General features: G+C 37.7%; 1 protein-coding gene across 2 annotated transcripts in view; it reads left to right on the forward strand.

The window, feature by feature from the left end:
- Positions 1–18,529, forward strand: part of LOC133654222 (thymocyte selection-associated high mobility group box protein TOX-like) — a 230,392-nt gene that overhangs the window by 205,572 nt on the left and 6,291 nt on the right. For both annotated transcript variants that reach the window (XM_062054386.1, XM_062054384.1), the window contains 2 exons: positions 3,126–3,356; positions 14,286–14,366. In XM_062054386.1, the coding sequence (XP_061910370.1) occupies positions 3,126–3,356; positions 14,286–14,366 (312 nt within the window). The remainder of the gene's footprint in view (positions 1–3,125; positions 3,357–14,285; positions 14,367–18,529) is intronic.

The following is an 18,529-nucleotide window of genomic DNA, read 5'->3' on the forward strand; positions in this document are numbered from 1 at the left end:
CAAGATACTGCAGACTTTTAGTGAAATTTGTGTTATTACAAACGGCTAGCAACAAATCTACCCTCTTTTTCTGGTGTTACTGAAGATTGTACTCGTGTTTAGAGACTCCACTTCTGTTGCTCCATGTCCACAACGAACAGCGAGCTGCAGCTAGCTTCTGCTGTCCTAAAACACTCACTGATGTCACACTTGCCTCGCGCTGCTACGAGCCTTCTCTCCTTAAAAGCCGACACTGTCCCCTTAATATTTGCACATTGCACATTTTGTAGCTCGCTGTCCACAGGAATATCTCGGATATATTAAAGTTACGTCCACATCACAGACATGCTGCCTCCGCTACACACACACACACATATATATATATATATATATATATATATATATATATATATATATATATATATATATATATATATATATATATATATATATATATATATATATATATATATATATATATATGCATTCATACTGTAACAACCTGCTGGGGTAAATGTTCATGTATGATTAATGTGGAGTGAAATGGGATTGGGGAAAAATGGGCAAGTGTTGTTGTGTGCCGCATGGAGACGGATGTGTGCACAGAGTAAATATGCTTTGGATTTGGGCCAAATGTTAGCATAAGATTGGCAAAAAAAATTAAAAAGAGCGTCAGACTTTGTGTGACTTCTTCTGTAGGCTACAATACATTATATTACTTAAATTTGTTTCCAAGTAAAAAAACACAACCTTACTTTTAAGTTGTGGCGGTGCGCCACTATCAATTACATTAAGGAAAAACCTTAAAGTAATTTTTGCTTTTATTTATTTGTTGTGTACTGTGACTTTGTTTCGCTCAAACAACTCAATTTCAAACAACTTTATTAATCCCTCAAGGGGCAATTAATTTTGAGCAGCAGGTTGTCCATATAGCCTACACATGCCCCACAATAAATAGTCGATAAACACATCAACAATTCAACACACGTCAGACTAGCTTAAAATGTATAGCGATATAAAAGCTAGTGATAGCCTATTGCAGTGGTTCTCAACCTTTTTTCAGTGATGTACCCCCTGTGAACATTTTTTTAATTCAAGTACCCCCTAATCAGAGCAAAGCATTTTTGGTTGAAAAAAATAGATAAAGAAGTAAAATACAGCACTATGTCATCAGTTTCTGATTTATCAAATTGTATAACAGTGCAAAATATTGCTCATTTGTTGTGGTCTTTCTTGAACTATTTGGAAAAAAATATATAAAAATAACTAAAAACTTGTTGAAAAATAAACAAGTGATTCAATTATAAATAAAGATTTCTACACATAGAAGTAATCATCAACTTAAAGTGCCCTCTTTGGGGATTGTAATAGAGATCCATCTGGATTCATGAACTTAATTCTAAACATTTCTTCACAAAAAAAGACATCTTTAACATCAATATTTATGGAACATGTCCACAAAAAAATCTAGCTGTCAACACTGAATATTGCATTGTTGCATTTCTTTTCACAGTTCTTTTTGACAGACATTTTTTTAAAATCTCACGTACCCCTTGGCATACCTTCAAGTACCCCCAGGGGTACGCGTACCCCCATTTGAGAACCACTGGCCCTATTGTATAGGTAGAGATCATCTGCAACCACATTGATTCAAGAATTAAGAAAAAAAATGTTGTTTAACAGTTAATTGTTTAAGAGTCTTGAGTGCAGAGGGGACAAATGATTTGGAGAAGCAATTCGTTTTACACATGGGAAGGGCATAACGGCGCCTCCAAGGCAACAGAGAGAATTCACCCGCAAGGACATGGCTCAGGGAGGTTAAAATGCTCTATGCTTTTCGGAGGATTTGCTGGTTGCATAAGGAGTTTAAATATTGTGTTGATATTGTTACACTGCCAATAGCCCTCAACATAAGTACATTGAAAACACTACTGTACAGTTGATACTTGTAAATTGTATCAGCCGATCTCACTCATGGATGATTGGTATTGGAATCGGCAGCATAAAGCCTTATGGGAACATCCAAGGAGAAAGGCGCTCTAAAAACATACAGCGTTAGATAGATTTCCTGTATCTTAAAATATCCCAAAGATTATGTTTGATACTAGCACAAGTATCGGTTTGCCGCTTTGTTTTAAGACTGAAAACCTTGATTGGTAGAAATGAGACTGTGTCTTGTTGACATTTAGTATACGAATTAAACAACCTCATTTTGACCACAGACAACATTTGAGTAATTCCTCATCAATAAGGTGCATCATTTCTCCTCATGCGAGTGTTGATTATCGACATAAGCATTATGCCATTACATTCTATGTCACAGTTATGGAAATGAGATGCTTCTTTTTACACCCATCTTGAAATCAGGTTAACTGATGTTCCACCGCTACTAACAGCAGCATCATTTCTTCATAACCATCCTCTCTTTCTCCCTCACTCTCCTGTGTTTGATGTGTTCTTTCTGCAGCCAAGAATGCAATTTTCATACAGAATCACAACCAGAATCAGGTGACCTGGATTTGACTCCCAGTGAAAGAAAAAAAAAAACCCTCATGGAAAATGAAAGTGCATTCATGTGTATTGGATGTTGCACATCACGAGGATGTGAGCAGTTTCCATCTCCTGAAAGTGGAGTTTAGATTGCAGCGTGTTATTGTTGACAAACCAGTTGGTTACAGCCTTTAAAGATATAGATTTCAGCTTTTTTTCGGTCTTCTCTCGCAAAAATGGAGGTATTTCCATGTAATGGCTTTGAAAGTGTGCATCATGTAAAATAATATTGTGTGAATCTTTCTGTTGGCTACCGGTAGTTTAAAGAACTGCTGCTGCAGCTGGGAAGTTCTTTCTATCTTGGGCCAGTTTTGCTCTCCAACACCCCAGAGGCTAGCAGCCTCACTGATGTCCTGTTAGTCGTAGCTCACCTCTATTCGTAAATCGATCTGTTTTCTTTTCTCAGAACAAACCATGGCTGCACTTCACAGAATGTGTTGGTTTTTGCCCTCTGCTGTTTTTTAGAGTCTTACAAGTCCTCATCTCGACATCCTACCTGGTCAAAACATCCTGTCTATTAATACATTACATACGTCGTTTTTGTCTTCCCGCGTTGCATGATTTCGTGTCCTGATGTCCACTTTCCACCTTTGCAGATAAGCAACGACAAGCGGGCCGCAGCAGAAATGATGAAGCCCAAACCCAAACCCCAAAAGAAGAAGAAGAAGAAGGACCCCAACGAGCCACAGAAGCCTGTGTCGGCGTACGCGCTCTTCTTCCGAGACACCCAGGCGGCCATTAAGGGTCAGAACCCCAATGCCACCTTTGGAGATGTCTCTAAGATTGTGGCCTCCATGTGGGACAGCCTAGGAGAGGAACAGAAGCAGGTAAGTTGTTTGTTGAAAGCAAAAATGTAAATTACTAATTAATTACCAAGTACAATAGTACCTTAAAGGCCTACTGAAATGACATTTTTTTATTTAAATGGGGATAGCAGATGCATTCTATGTGTCATACTTGATCATTTCGCAATATTGCCATATTTTTGCTGAAAGGATTTAGTAGAGAACATCGACGATAAAGTTCGCAACTTTTGGTCGCTGATAAAAAAAGCCTTGACTGTACCAGAAGTAGCGTGACGTCGCAGGTTGAAAGGCTCCTCACATTTCCCCATTGTTTACACCAGCAGTGAGAGCGATTCGGACCGAGAAAGCGACGATTACCCCATCTTTTTTCGCTCTGACCGTAACTTAGGTAAAAGGGCTCATTGGATTCCATACTTTCTCCTTTTTCTATTGTGGATCACGGATTTGTATTTTAAACCACCTTGGATACTATATGCTCTTGAAAATGAGAGTCGAGAACGCGAAATGGACATTCACAGTGACTTTTATCTCCGCGACAATACATCGGTGAAGCACTTTAGCTACGGAGCTAACGTGATAGCATCGTGCTTAAATGCAGATAGAAACAAAATAAATAAGCCCCTGGCTGGAAGGATAGACAGAAAATCAACAATACTACTATCAGGAGACACAGAACCAAACACTGGACCTGTAAATACACGGTTAATGCTGTGCCGCCTGTCGAAGCCTAGCAATGCTGTTGCTAACGACGCCATTGAAGCTAACTTAGATACGGGACCTTGTCAGAGCTATGATAAAAACATTAGCGCTCCACCTACGCCAGCCCTCATCTGCTCATAAACACCCGTGCTCACCTGCGTTCCAGCGATCGACGGCGCGACGAAGGACTTCACCCGATCATCGATGCGGTCGGCGGCCAGCGTCGGATAGCGCGTTTGCTATCCAAGTCAAAGTCCTCCTGGTTGTGTTGCTGCAGCCAGCCGCTAATACACCGATCCCACCTACAGCTTTCTTCTTTGCAGTCTCCATTGTTCATTAAACAAATTGCAAAAGATTCACCAACAGAATGTCCAGAATACTGTGGAATTTTGCGATGAAAACAGAGCTGTTTGTATTGTGATACAATGTGTCCGAATACTTCCGTTTCAACCATCGACGTCACGCGCATACGTCATCATACATAGACGTTTTCAACGGGAAGTTTCGCGGGAAATTTAAAATTGCACTTTATAAGTTAACCCGGCCGTATTGGCATGTGTTGCAATGTTAAGATTTCATCATTGATATATAAACTATCAGACTGCGTGGTCGGTAGTAGTGGGTTTCAGTAGGCCTTTAATGTACGGCCTTAATCAGTTTTGTGACAAAGCGCTTAATTAAAAACACTTGTATCTCAAATCTCCTATTGAAATACATTTTTACAAAATTAGTTGGTACTTTGCCGCCCCACAGCAGCATGATTTTAACATGAAACATGCCTTTTAAGCAGATGAACATAAGTTGAAATAATACATATTTTATGAAAAACAATACAATAGAATGTACTACTAACAACTACATTAGTTTTATGAAGTATTGTAATAATAAAGTAGAGCATTTACCTTGGAGGGTGGACTTCTACAGTATCTCCTTCCAGTTGCTTCTCCGTCAAACACACCATCAGCAGCTTTTCAATATTTTAATGGATAAATGTCTGCAGTTTAGATATTAAATTAACATGCTTTGCTTGTGTTAGACTCATTCTGCTTCAGGCAACACGTTATATCTTGTTTTTGATGTTTGTTTGTTTTATTTCAATGAATATCATCCATTTTTTCTTCTCAGCACTGTCCTTCACACTCACTTTCTTCCTTCTTATGGTTGGAAAAACAAAGTTTGTCCATCTCTAGCTATATAATAATCCTAGAGAGTACATTTTGGTCAGAATATACAGGATTCACTGTAACATTTGCTCTGTCAACTAATGGCGGGGGTGCTTGCAACTGGAAGCATAACAATTAGCTGAGAGACAGATCTTCTCTCAAAACTTAAATTAGGGAACTCTTAAGTTGAGCAATCACTGTCAATGTTATTTGTTTCCTAGATTTAAAAAAATGGCATTTAGTGGCTGGTTTTTATTCCAGGATTATAGTCATGCAATAGGTAGTATTTGGACATGTGACTTTTGAATTGAAATGAATGAAGTGGTGGGCCACCAAACCAACATAGCTAATGTGCAGCAAACAGAGTGTGACGTATCCGAGTACACAAGGGGTCTAGATCTTACAACTAAAAGCAGATACAAGCAAGAAATGCAAACTATGCAATATAATCTATCCCTATACGTTATCAAAAAAGATTTGTCGAGTGATCTCCAGGATTAATCGTCGGTCGCGGTCCCAGACATGTCAAACTATCTGGTGCTCCTGACGTCATTCTACACGACAAACTTGGAAAAGCATGGATGTCTAAAACTTCTGTGTGTGTGGCTAAGTCAAGGAAATTGGTATCAAGACTCTCTTGTATAAATATGTATAATTTTTGCTCGGGTAAGGTTGCATTTCATGATTTAACTTCGCATCTACAGCCATGTTTTTTGCTTGATTTGTAAGATTACGTGTGTTTTTCCCCGTCTTTATCAAAATATGACTATAGATCTCAGTGTTGTGTATATGCTGAAAGATGCATTTATGATTGCTGCCTTTGGTAAAAGCTTAACTCTTTTAGGTAGGGGCTGCCGATATCGGCCGATAAATGCTTTGAAATGTAATATTGGAAATTATCGGTGTCGGTTTCGTTATTATTGGTATCGGTTTTTAAAAGTAAAATGTATGACGTTTTTAAACGCCGCTGTGTACACGGACGTAGGGAGAGGTACAGAGAGACAATAAACCTTTAAGGCATTTCCTTTATGTGCGTGCCATCCCAGTCACGTAATATCTACCGGCTTTACTCATTCCGAATTGATGCAAGAAATACTTGTTCAACAGCCATACAGGTCACACTGAGGGTGGACATATAAACAACTTTAACACTGTTACAAATATGTGCCACACTGTGAACCACACCAAACAAGAATGACAAACACATTTTGGGAGAACATCCGCACCGTAACACAACATAAACATAACAGAACAAATACCCAGAATCCCTTGTAGTACTAACTCTTCCGGGACGCTACAATATGACACCCCCCCCCTCAGGGAGAGCATGTCCCAAATTCCAAGCTGCTGTTTGGATAGATAGATAGATAGATAGATAGATAGATAGATAGATAGATAGATAGATAGATAGATAGATAGATAGATAGATAGATAGATAGATAGATAGATAGATAGATAGATAGTACTTTATTGATTCCTTCAAGAGAGTTCCCTCAGGAAAATTAAAAATTCCAGCAGCAGTGTACAGAATTGAGATTGAATTTAAAAAGTAAAAAGTAAATAATGGGGGTATAAATTGAAACAGAATAGAAAAATATTACAATAAGAATAAAAATAAAAAGCAACAATGACAATAAAAATATAACAGTAAAATAAGAATATAACAAGAGAAACTAGGCAGTAGGGACCATGTTATGAAAAAGTATTGCACTGTTATTGTTTTGAGGCATGTTAAAAAAAAGAATGCACTTTGTGACTTTAATAATAAATATGGCAGTGCCATGTTGGCATTTTTTTCCATAACTTGAGTTGATTTATTTTGGAAAACCTTGTTACATTGTTTAATGCATCCAGCGGGGCATCGCAACAAAATTAGGCATAATAATGTGTTAATTCCACGACTGTATATATCGTATCGGTAATTAAGAGTTGGACAATATCGGAATATCAGATATCGGTAAAAAAGCCATTATCGGACATCTCTACTTTTACGTTTTGCTCACATTTGCTTTATTTTATTTGGACTCACCGAGTTGGTGCTTTACAAAACACTCGTAGCAAAATTGTGTTTGAAGAACTCAGAATCAAGATAAAATACTAATGATTTCAAGATAACTTCAATGGGAAATACTAAAGAAAAGTATATCTAACAAAGTAAAGTCTTGACATCTTTTGCTCTTCCTGATTACCTCTCGGGAAACTCCGAAGAAAGTGTTATCCTTTTCGCGATATGAGCGATTACAACAGCCTAAAACAACGCAAGCATAGGGCATTTTTCTTTGAGAAAGGCAAAATACCGCCCAGAACGCTTTGACAACAGACGCTTGCTGGCCCACCACTTGTTAGTTGATGAGAGTCAGGTGAATACAACCTACTCCCAAAGTTCAGGGTAACTGTCTAAACAGAAGCAAACAGGAAGATCAGCAGAAGATGACTGCAAAAAAGTGTGAATTGCACATGTTAACTAGTCTGTAAATTAACTAAGTTTACTCAGCCTCATAATTCATTCATTCTGAAGTTTGCTAAATATAACAATATTGAGTTGTGCACAGTGCCAGTCAAAGGTTTTGATACACTTTGTCACTTGATAGCATGAGAAACTGTTTCCAAACTTACTATATACACTGTATTGTAATATTTATATCAAATGTTAACTTGTTTTGGCTTCTTTGGCGTGCATCTTTATCGTCAATATGTACCAACTATACCGCATTCCTAAAAATCTACTTTTTTTAAATTTATTTTTTTAATCTTGTCCAAGCCTACTATACGGTGGTGTTGTGCATTATTAAAGAACATCTTCCAATAGTGTGAAAATGTTGGCTGAACTACAGCTCAGCTAAAGGAATGTAATCAAGAAATCTTTTTTTATCACTTTGGGCTACAGTTCACTTGTATGTGAACGACATTGAGGCTGTGTTGTGCCATATAGAATGGACATAAAAAGAGCCATCTGCAAACAATCATGCTGGTGGTTTCTCATGGGAATTTAGCTGGAAATTCTACTCAGAGTCAAGCACTTTATTGCATTTTTCCTTTCATATGCGCATCAAGTCACTGTAGATTAGTCGACGCTGAGAGGTTAGGGTTACACCATTTAATTTTCATATTATTCTTATATAATAAAAGACACATTTTCAAGTAATTGCAATTAGTCAATGCCTTTCTTATCATCGGACATTCCCATAGTTCTCCTGAGAATGCGTTACACCAGAAGATGGTGCATATGAGTTTTGCGTTATCCATTGTGTAATTACCAGCCCATTGCTGTGAGATAGCACTCACCTTAATGAGCAAGTTTTTCCTCTTTCTAAAGATAATCTACCCGTTTACCCCTCCCCCCCCTCCCCGTTCCCCTGACTCTCGTTAAAATGATTTTCTCTCTAAATTTAATTCTACCCGCTGAAGACAGAAGGAGAAGGGCAAGGGGAGCCGCTTTAGAGCGACAGCAGCAGTAAAACAGTCAAACTTAATGAAGCTGGACGTTTTACAGGCCAGTTCTGGATATTATGGGAGGTATATATGTATACTGTGCATACACTATGCATACTGGTTGTGCATGTACATATTGTAGGTCTATTATTCTTTATTTAAACTCGGGACAGCACATATTATGAACATATGTATATATATATATATATATATAATATGTAAATATGTCAGGTTTTAGCCAAAGGCTAATTTCCTCCTGTAGTCCCCAGACGTATATGTATAAACAATCCATCATCATTATTAATCTGATTGAAAATGTGAACACAATTACCCCATCTGCACTGCAGAATGTCTCAAAATCCCCTGAAATGTCTCTGGCAACGCACTTTAGGCAGTTTGTCCATTGCACATGTGCAAATGAAGCAAACAAGTATTATGTACAACGTTAAATAAACAGCACATTGGCTGTCGTTATGGGGAATTTGAGTACTTTACACCAAAAAACAAGTAAAGTATAATGTACACTTCATCTTAAAATGAATAACATAAAAGGTAACAGGTAGAGATGCCGATAAATGCTTTAAAATGTAATATCGGAAATTATCGGTATCGTTTTTATTATCGGTATCGTTTTATTTTGGTTTTTTTCATTTTATTTTTTATTAAATCAACATGAAAAACACAAGATACACTTACAATCAGTGCACCAACCCAAAAAATCTCCCTCCCCCATTTACACTCATTCACACTCATTCACACAAAAGGGTTGTTTCTTTCTGTTATTAATATTCTGGTTCCTACATTATATATCAATATATATCAATACAGTCTGCAAGGGATGCAGTCCGTAAGCACACATGATTGTGCGTGCTGCTGCTCCACTAATAGTACTAACCTTTAACAGGTAATTTTACTCATTTTCATTCATTACTAGTTTCTATGTAACTGTTTTTATATCGTTTTACTTTCTTTTTTATTCAAGAAAATGTTTTTTATTTATTTATCTTATTTTATTTTATTAATTTTTTTTAAAAAAGGACCTTATCTTCACATTACCTGGTTGTCCAAATTAGGCATAATAATGTGTTAATTCCACGACTGTATATATCGGTATCGGTTGATATCGGTATCGGTTGATATCAGTATCGATAATTAAAGAGTTGGACAATATCGGAATATCGGATATCGGCAAAAAGCCATTATCGGACATCCCTAGTAACAGGTGCACTTTAATAAACAGACCATTTTTTATTAACATGAATATGATGTTGAATGTGTTTAATAAACACATGAATGCAAATATATTGCCTTTTTTCTTGACTCTTTTTTTCTCATGCAAAATTAAACATGATTAAAATAGATCAAAAATGAATATTGAGCTTGAATTTGTTGTTTGGGAAAGCACTTCAATCCTTCACGCAGGGCCAGACAGATATTCTTGTGACCATTAAAAAACTGATAAAAATACAAATTCTGACTGCGTTCTGCCAACCAGCTTTTTTCTCTAAATGAAAAATTTTAGGCTTCAATCTGGCACACCCCTAGTATACACATATGCACGCAGTAAAACACACCTGCACCGTTCAGTTGTATGCAAAGGTGTGTTAATTGTACAATTTCTCAAAAATAAACAGGTTTAGTGGTGGAAATTCAACTTCCCCGTCGTGTCCCTCCAGTGTAACCAACCTAGATTCTTCTCCACTGTCTTTATATTTTTGATCCTGTTCAAGAATAGAAAATTAGTCCACCTCGTCCTTTTGTTTATCTGAAGGGCATCTTGACAATTCCCATTTCCATGAAAAGCAGCCTTTTTTCTGTGGTCGCTATTCGACATCATCCCAGTAAGTAGAAGGAGGTCATGATGTTTTTGCCTTGAGGGCATTTAAATCCAAACTCATAACTGCTGGCTTCTTTTGCTCCATGTCATGATTAAAGGTTGCTTTTAGGAAATTATATTATTCTTTACTCAGAAGCACTATGTCCTGTATTCTAGGGTTTATATTGCACAAAAACATTTGAAAGCATGTTGGTTTATTTTTCCTTAGAATGCGACCCCAAAAAGGACAAGCGGTAGAAAATGGATGGATTGATGGATGGATGGATGTCAAAGCTGTTAAATTATTACTTTTTTGTGTTTTTATTTTTATTTAAAATAAAACGTATACACCCATGTTTTCTGACTGACAAGGTGCACGTACTTGTTGTAAGTGCTTATACGCTCCTTCCCCTCTACATCAAGCTGTAAGATAACACAAAAAAGGTTAGATATATATATTAATTTATTAGTTCTATATAAATAAAGTGGATTGGATTGGATTGATAATTTCATCTAAAACACGTAGTGAAATAAATGCTGCAAAAAGCCGCTTTTTTTATGCAGGTCGGAATCGACCGCAGCGTGTGCAGGTGTACCTAATGTTATGACCGAGTGAATGTTTTTAATGTTTATGATGTATATTTATATATAACCAAATTCAATGATTTGGTCCATTTGCAAACAGCTAAAATTATGCACAAAGCAAGAATGTGCCACAATTCTTCTCAACAAAAGAGGAGAAATATAACATTTGTATGCACATACAACACTTAAAATCTCTAGCATTTCGGTATCCTTCCATCCATTTTCTACGGCTTGTCCCTTTTGGTATGTGGAATTAAATTATGGAATGGATTAAGCAAAGAAGTCAAACAATGTACAGTACTGATATGATCCAGTTTAAGAAACCGTTCAAACACAAAGTCCTTACAAAGTACAAGGAAGAGGAATACTGATAATTATCTTCAACTTTATTGATGAATAACACAAAATCTCTCACTTATTCAGTAAATAATGTGAACTAATTAGTAATTTAACTATCTATTCATGCGAACTGTATTGATATGTATTTATTTATTCATGTGTTTGTGGTGTTAAAGATTGAAAAAGGAAGTGAACAATTGTGTTAGAAATAATTTCTACATGGAAAATGGTACTTAGCTTTGCTTCTTCCTACTCCTTTTCGGACATGTTAGAAAGTGAAACTGTAAACATGTGATGTAACTATATACATGTTCGTAACTCATCACTATATTGTTATTATTTTCTTTTCACTACTTTTTTTGTTGCTCTTAAACATATCTAAAAAAAAAAATTCTAACACACCGTTATGAAGTTTATTTTCCATTGTGTCTTGAAAAACAAATAGGTGTGATGACTTCATGATATATTTTTAAACAGTGTGCATTTTCAAAAGTAAATTATTATACTTTTAGAGAAATGGGGGGTGGTTTCATTTGCAAATTGGGAACGCCTCCAGAATCGAACATCTTGCAGACAGAAAAAAGTGACTGTCGGGTAAAATTTACACTAAAACATTTCCAATACATACTATCTAGACCAGGGGTTCTTAACCTTTTTAACCTCAAGGCCCAACTTTTCCACTACAGACGGGCCCGGGTCCCACTTAAATATGAACACTGAAATAGTAATCTTACTCTTGAATTTAATCGTATGCAATGATTATATCCAATCTACTTACAGTTTAACTGGATAAACCTTGTCAAGTGATAGGAAATCATGTGTTAATCACTATGAATTATTATCAATGTTAAGGTCAGGCTGATCCCAAAAATAAGTACTAATGAAATACACTGCATAAGAAGGGACATTTACATGCAATTGCGCAGTTCTGAAATAAATAAATACTAACTACCGTATTTTTCGGACTATAAGTCACAGTTTTTTTCATAGTTTGGCCGGGGGTGCGACTTATAGGCCTACTCAGAAGTGACTTATGTGTGAAATTATTAACACATTACCGTAAAATATCAAATAATATTATTTAGCTCATTCACGTAAAAGATTAGACGTATAAGACTTCATGGGATTTAGCGATTAGGAGTGACAGATTGTTTGGTAAATGTATAGCATGTTCTATATGTTATAGTTATTTGAATGACTCTTACCATAATATGTTACGTTAACATACCAGGCACGTTCTCAGTTGGTTATTTATGCGTCATATAACGTACACTTATTCAGCCTGTTGTTCACTATTCTTTATTTATTTTAAATTGCCTTTCAAATGTCTATTCTTGGTGTTGGCTTTTATCAAATACATTTCCCCAAAAAATGCGACTTATACTCCAGTGCGACTTACACTACCGTTCAAAAGTTTGGGGTCACATTGAAATGTCCTTATTTTTGAAGGAAAAGCACTGTACTTTTCAATGAAGATAACTTTAAACTAGTCTTATCTTTAAAGAAATACACTCTATACATTGCTAATGTGGTAAATGACTATTTTAGCTGCAATTGTCTGGTTTTTGGTGCAATATCTACATAGGTGTATAGAGGCCCATTTCCAGCAACCATCACTCCAGTGTTCTAATGGTACAATGTGTTTGCTCATTGGCTCAGAAGGCTAATTGATGATTAGAAAACCCTTGTGCAATCATGTTCACACATCTGAAAACAGTTTAGCTCGTTACAGAAGCTACAAAACTGACCTTCCTTTGAGCAGATTGAGTTTCTGGAGCATCACATTTGTGGGGTCAATTAAACGCTCAAAAAGGCCAGAAAAAGAGAACTTTCATCTGAAACTCGACCGTCTATTCTTGTTCTTAGAAATGAAGGCTATTCCACAAAATTGTTTGGGTGACCCCAAACTTTTGAACGGTAGTTTATATATGTTTTTTTCCTTCTTTATTATGCATTTTCGGCTGGTGCGACTTATACTCCGGTGCGGCTTATATGCCGAAAAATACGGTAAATTAATAATAACATTTAAATGCAAATGAAAATACAGCTTCACCACTGTAGTCATATTTTTTGCACTTAAGAAACTTCTCTATGACTCTAGCTCCAGATTTGTTCTGTTTGTTTGAGAATGTCATTACTGCCACAAGTGGTGGAAAAGTGTATTACAATTGAGCACCTTTGCAGCCGATACGGACCACAGGGAAGTGTTTTAAATGTAAATTGAAATAATCATGCAGTAGGTGCCCTTTAATGTAACTGACCTATGACGGCACTGTCCAATTATGCACAATGTTTGTATTACTGTTCTGATGGCATTAATCGGCTGCATCCTAGCTAGGCACACATTTTAAAATCCTGTCATTTTCATAAAACCCCTGTTTTTAGTAGCAAATGACCTGTTGTCGCAGCTATAACAAGGAAGGCAGTTTTTAATGCAAAGTCCCTCCTTACATACTGTACTGCACCAGCAAGCTGGTCTACTGTCGCCAGTCTCTAATGTCAGTGTGCTGATGGGAGCCAAAGAAAGTAGTTCCACTTCATTTCTCGGGGTGGATTGGAATGGAAATGATGTGTTCCTACAATAGAGCGCGGCACATTGAGATGAGGGAGTATTAGTGGTGCCGCAATGAGGAAATAAACGTGTTCTGTGCCATTGGCTCTGATGGAAAGAGCGACATTAAGGATGTGTGTGTGTGTGTGTGTGTGTGTGTGTGTGTGTGTGTGTGTGTGTGTGTGTGTGTGTGTGTGTGTGTGTGTGTGTGTGTGTGTGTGTGTGTGTGTGTGTGTGTGTGTGTGTGTGTGTGTGTGTGTGTGTGTGTGTGTGTGTGTGGGTGTGTGTGTGTGTGTGTGTGTGTGTGAATACTCGCCACCTCGTCTCACCTGACGCCGCGTGTGTTGATGTTCTACCTTTTCTAGGGTTACAAGAGGAAAACTGAGGCGGCAAAGAAGGAGTACCTGAAAGCCTTGGCGGCGTACAGAGCAAGTCTGGTTTCCAAGGTAAAGCTTATGACACACTAACGCTGATGATGGATTGGATGGAAAAGCCCGACTAATGGGTAGGGAGGGGCCTCCGTGGTGGAGATGGAGGCGGGAGGGGCTGGTGGGCATTAGATGTAGAAAAAGAACCAGCCATATATATGGAACAATACCTGATTTCCATAGGGTGTGGATGTAAAATGGGGGGTGGGTGTAGTAGATGCTGTGCCGGAGCACTGGGGGAGGGTCAACCAATCATGGTGCGAGCATATGGCCAGAACAACTATGATGGATGGAGCTTATAACACACATTACTCTCTGGTATGAGGTTGTCAATAGGCACCTGGGTTTCAACCCTTGATTGTTATTTCTGCTTTTTTTTTTCTTCTTCTTCCTAATCACTTCCTGTTAATTTGGGGCAGAGCCCCAGGAATGAGTCGCAGAAATGGAGCAGCAGCGGAATAAAGAAAGAAGGAGAAGAAGGGCTGAGGATTGCATTGTTTAGTGCCGCCTTGTATTAACAACACACAACATAGTGCCTGGAAGATTCCTTTTGTCATTCCATTTGTTCTGCAAGCAAACAGCCTCATTTCTCTGCCTGGGTTCCTGCGTGTGTGTGTGTGTGTGTGCGTGTGCGTGTGTGTGTGTGTGTGTCTGTGTGTGTGTGTGTGTGTGTGTGTGTGTGTGTGTGTGTGTGTGTGTGTGTGTGTGTGTGTGTGTGTGTGTGTGTGTGTGTGTCCCTCTCCCATCTATCTGTCAAGGTGTCTATTGATCATTACCACAGCCTCACATCTATTCATACAAATGGGCTCCATTACTTTCTAATCAACACTGATGGTTGCAGATGAGCAGTGTGACAGCTCATCATAGGAGCGCACATAGAAGGGCAGCCCTGGCCGGAAGTGGGGCGCCCGGCTCATAGTGGTCACAATAGGAAAAGGTCAAGTCCACTTAAGTTCGGGCGTGTTTGTTTGTTTAGTTTGTTTTGTTCGTCGGGAGTTTGCGTGACTTCTCACTGTGCAGCTCTTGCAAAACATCAAACCTTATCCGCTCGTTCATTCATCAACCGGCGGGCTTGAGGGGATGCTGAATAAAATCGATTGGGGAAAATAGGTTCCGTTACATAACGGGCATCGTTTCGGAGCAAGTTTCCCAAACTGAGTATCCACCATGGTTATTCAGCGTGATGACTTCCATGATTTTGTTATTTAAAAGAATAAGGAGCACTCACTGGCCACTTTATTAGGTAGGGTTGGGGCGGCATGGCGTAGTGGGTAGAGCAACCGTGCCAGAAACCTGAGGGTTGCAGGTTCGCTCCCCGCCTCTTACCATCCAAAAAAAAAAAATATCGCTGCCGTTGTGTCCTTGGGCGGGACACTTCACCCTTGCCCGCGGTGCCACTCACACCGGTGAATTGAATGATGAAGGGGCCGTTGGCGCAAATTGCAGCCACGCTTCCGTCAGTCTACCCCAGGGCGGCTGTGGCTATGAAAGTAGCTTACCACCACCAGGTGTGAATGAATGATGGGTTCTACATGTAAAGCGACTTTGGGTACTTAGAAAAGTGCTATATAAATCCCAGGTATTATTATTATTATTAAATATGCTTGATAAGAACTCCAGCAAATCAATAAAATCAACAAACCTCACCTTTGTGTATTCACGCACAGCATAAAATGTTTGGTGGACAAAATTAGACAAAGGAGGTGTGGCATAAAACACGTCTTTCTGTGGCAGCAATTATTCGATTAATCGTACACACTAGTGTTGTCCCGATACCAATATTATGGTACCGGTACCAAAATGATTTCAATACTTTTCTAAATAAAGGGGACCACAAAAAATTGCCCTATTATTATTAATATTATTATTATAAGGCGTAATACAACATACAAGGCTTGCTTTAACAGCGCATGGAGTCGATATTTATGACGGTGTGTTGAGAAATGCTTCTAGTATTTTGGTTGATGGCATGAGGGGGCAAAATTATACAAACAGGTGATGTAGTGCAGTGTTTTCCGAACACTGTGTGCCGTGAGATACAGTCTGGTGTGCCGTGAGATACAGTCTGGTGTGCCGTGGGAGATTATCTAATTTCACCTATTTGGGTTAAAAGTATTTTTTGCAAACCAGTAATTATAGTCTGCAAATGATGTGTTGTTGTTGAGTGTCGGGTGCTGTCTAGAGCTCGGCAGAGTAACCGTGTAATATTCTTCCATATCAGTAGGTGGTAGTTGGTAGCTAATTGCTTTGTAGATGTCGGAAACAGCGGGAGGCAGCGTGCAGGTAAAAAGGTGTCTAATGTTTAAACCAGGGGTGTCCAAACTTTTTCAACTGAGGGCCGCACACGGAAAAATTAAAGCATGTTGGGGCCATTTTGATATTTTTCATTTTCAAACCATAACAAAATATATGCATTTTTTTATTTATTTTACCTTTAGGGGTCCCGGGGACCATAAATGGTCTCAGTCATTAAAATGTTAAAAATAAGTCAGATTATTATTATTTTTTAATTATTTAACGCTTACAGTACATTTATATATCAACTTCAAGTTGATACAAAGTAATACAAATTAAAAAAAAAGTTTTATGGCTTTTCTGTCAAAAACAACTCAGTTTTTTTATAGTAAAACTGAAATATGCAGTATTTAGTAATTAGAGCCCTAAAAGATCAATAATGCAGGACACCATTGATTTTAATTATTTCATATTTTTGAGTAATCACAGTGAAAAGATAAATAAAAAATCACCAAAAAATATTTTTGGGATCAAAAAGGTGCCCCACTCATAAAGTGATACATTTTTATTAGGTTTTTCTTTTACTTTCAACACTTAAGTTACGAGATCAACTTCAGATATATTTGTCGATTTTATGCTGGAACTATTATTTTGTTTGTTTTATGCGCTTTTGTCAAAGAAAACTTTGATGTTTTTATATGGCTACTACACAATATATGCAATATTTACCACATAAAACATTTTAAAGTGAAATATTTGAAGTAATTGGAGCCCTGAAAATAATTCATTATTACATGGATTTTTTTTCATTATTTTTTTTTTTTGAGCAATGGCAAAAAAAGAAAAATGAAGAAAGATAAAAGAAAAAAAACAGCCTGCATGGCAGCTTTTGTGTCAACATTGCAACTTTTTCTCATTAGATTTCACCTCATTCCACTTTTTTTAATGTTCTTTTTTATTTTTACAATAGTATTTCCAGAATGTGTGGCGGGCCGGTAAACAATTAGCTGCGGGCCGCAAATGGCCACCGGGCCGCACTTTGGTCACCCCTGGTTTAAACCAAAAATAAAAAAAAGGTGAATGCACCTAAGAAAAGGCATTGAAGCTTAGGGAAGGCTATGCAGAACAAAACTAAAACTGAACTGGCTACAAAGTAAACAAAAACAGAATGCTGGACGACAGCAAAGACTTACTGTGGAGCAAAGACGGCGTCCACAATGTACATCCGAACATGACATGACAATCAACAATGCCCCCACAAATAAGGATAAAAACCACTGAAATATTCTTGATTGCTAAAACAAAGTAGATGCGGGAAATATCGCTCAAAGGAAGACATGAAAAACTGCTACAGGAAAATGCCAAAAAAAAGAGAAAAAGCCACCAAAATAGGAGCGCAAGACAAGAACTAAAACACTACACACAGGAAAACAGCAAAAAACTCAAAATAAGTCAGGGCGTGATGTGACAGGTGGTGACAGTACACCTACTTTGAGACAAGAGCTATATTGATGCATGCTTGGTTGTGGTTTAAAGTCATAACCAACAATTGCGACAACGACTCTTTACTGTCAACTTGTTTTTTAATGATTTCTGCTGGTGGTGTGCCTCCGGATTTTTTCAACGCAAAAAATGTGCCTTGGCTCAAAAAAGGTTGAAAAACACTGATGTAGTGCAAACCACAGTTTGATATGTTTTGTTCAATTAGTCTTTCTAGCACTCGTGAAAATACCACATTCCTTGTAGACACTTTTTTGCAAGTTTTGCCCATCATTCACAATCCCCATGCGAGACTAGAACGACAAGAAGTGAGTTCTAAACAGTGAACAACTGCAAGAAAGAGGCGGCTAACAATACTGGTAATGAAGATTGACCTATTCGGTCTATAAATCCCTTTAAAAAACATCCAAAAAAACAACCAACATGGTTTTATATACATGTTCTAA

This window comes from Entelurus aequoreus, linkage group LG07 (genome assembly GCF_033978785.1).
Source record: "Entelurus aequoreus isolate RoL-2023_Sb linkage group LG07, RoL_Eaeq_v1.1, whole genome shotgun sequence".
Lineage (NCBI taxonomy): Eukaryota > Metazoa > Chordata > Actinopteri > Syngnathiformes > Syngnathidae > Entelurus > Entelurus aequoreus.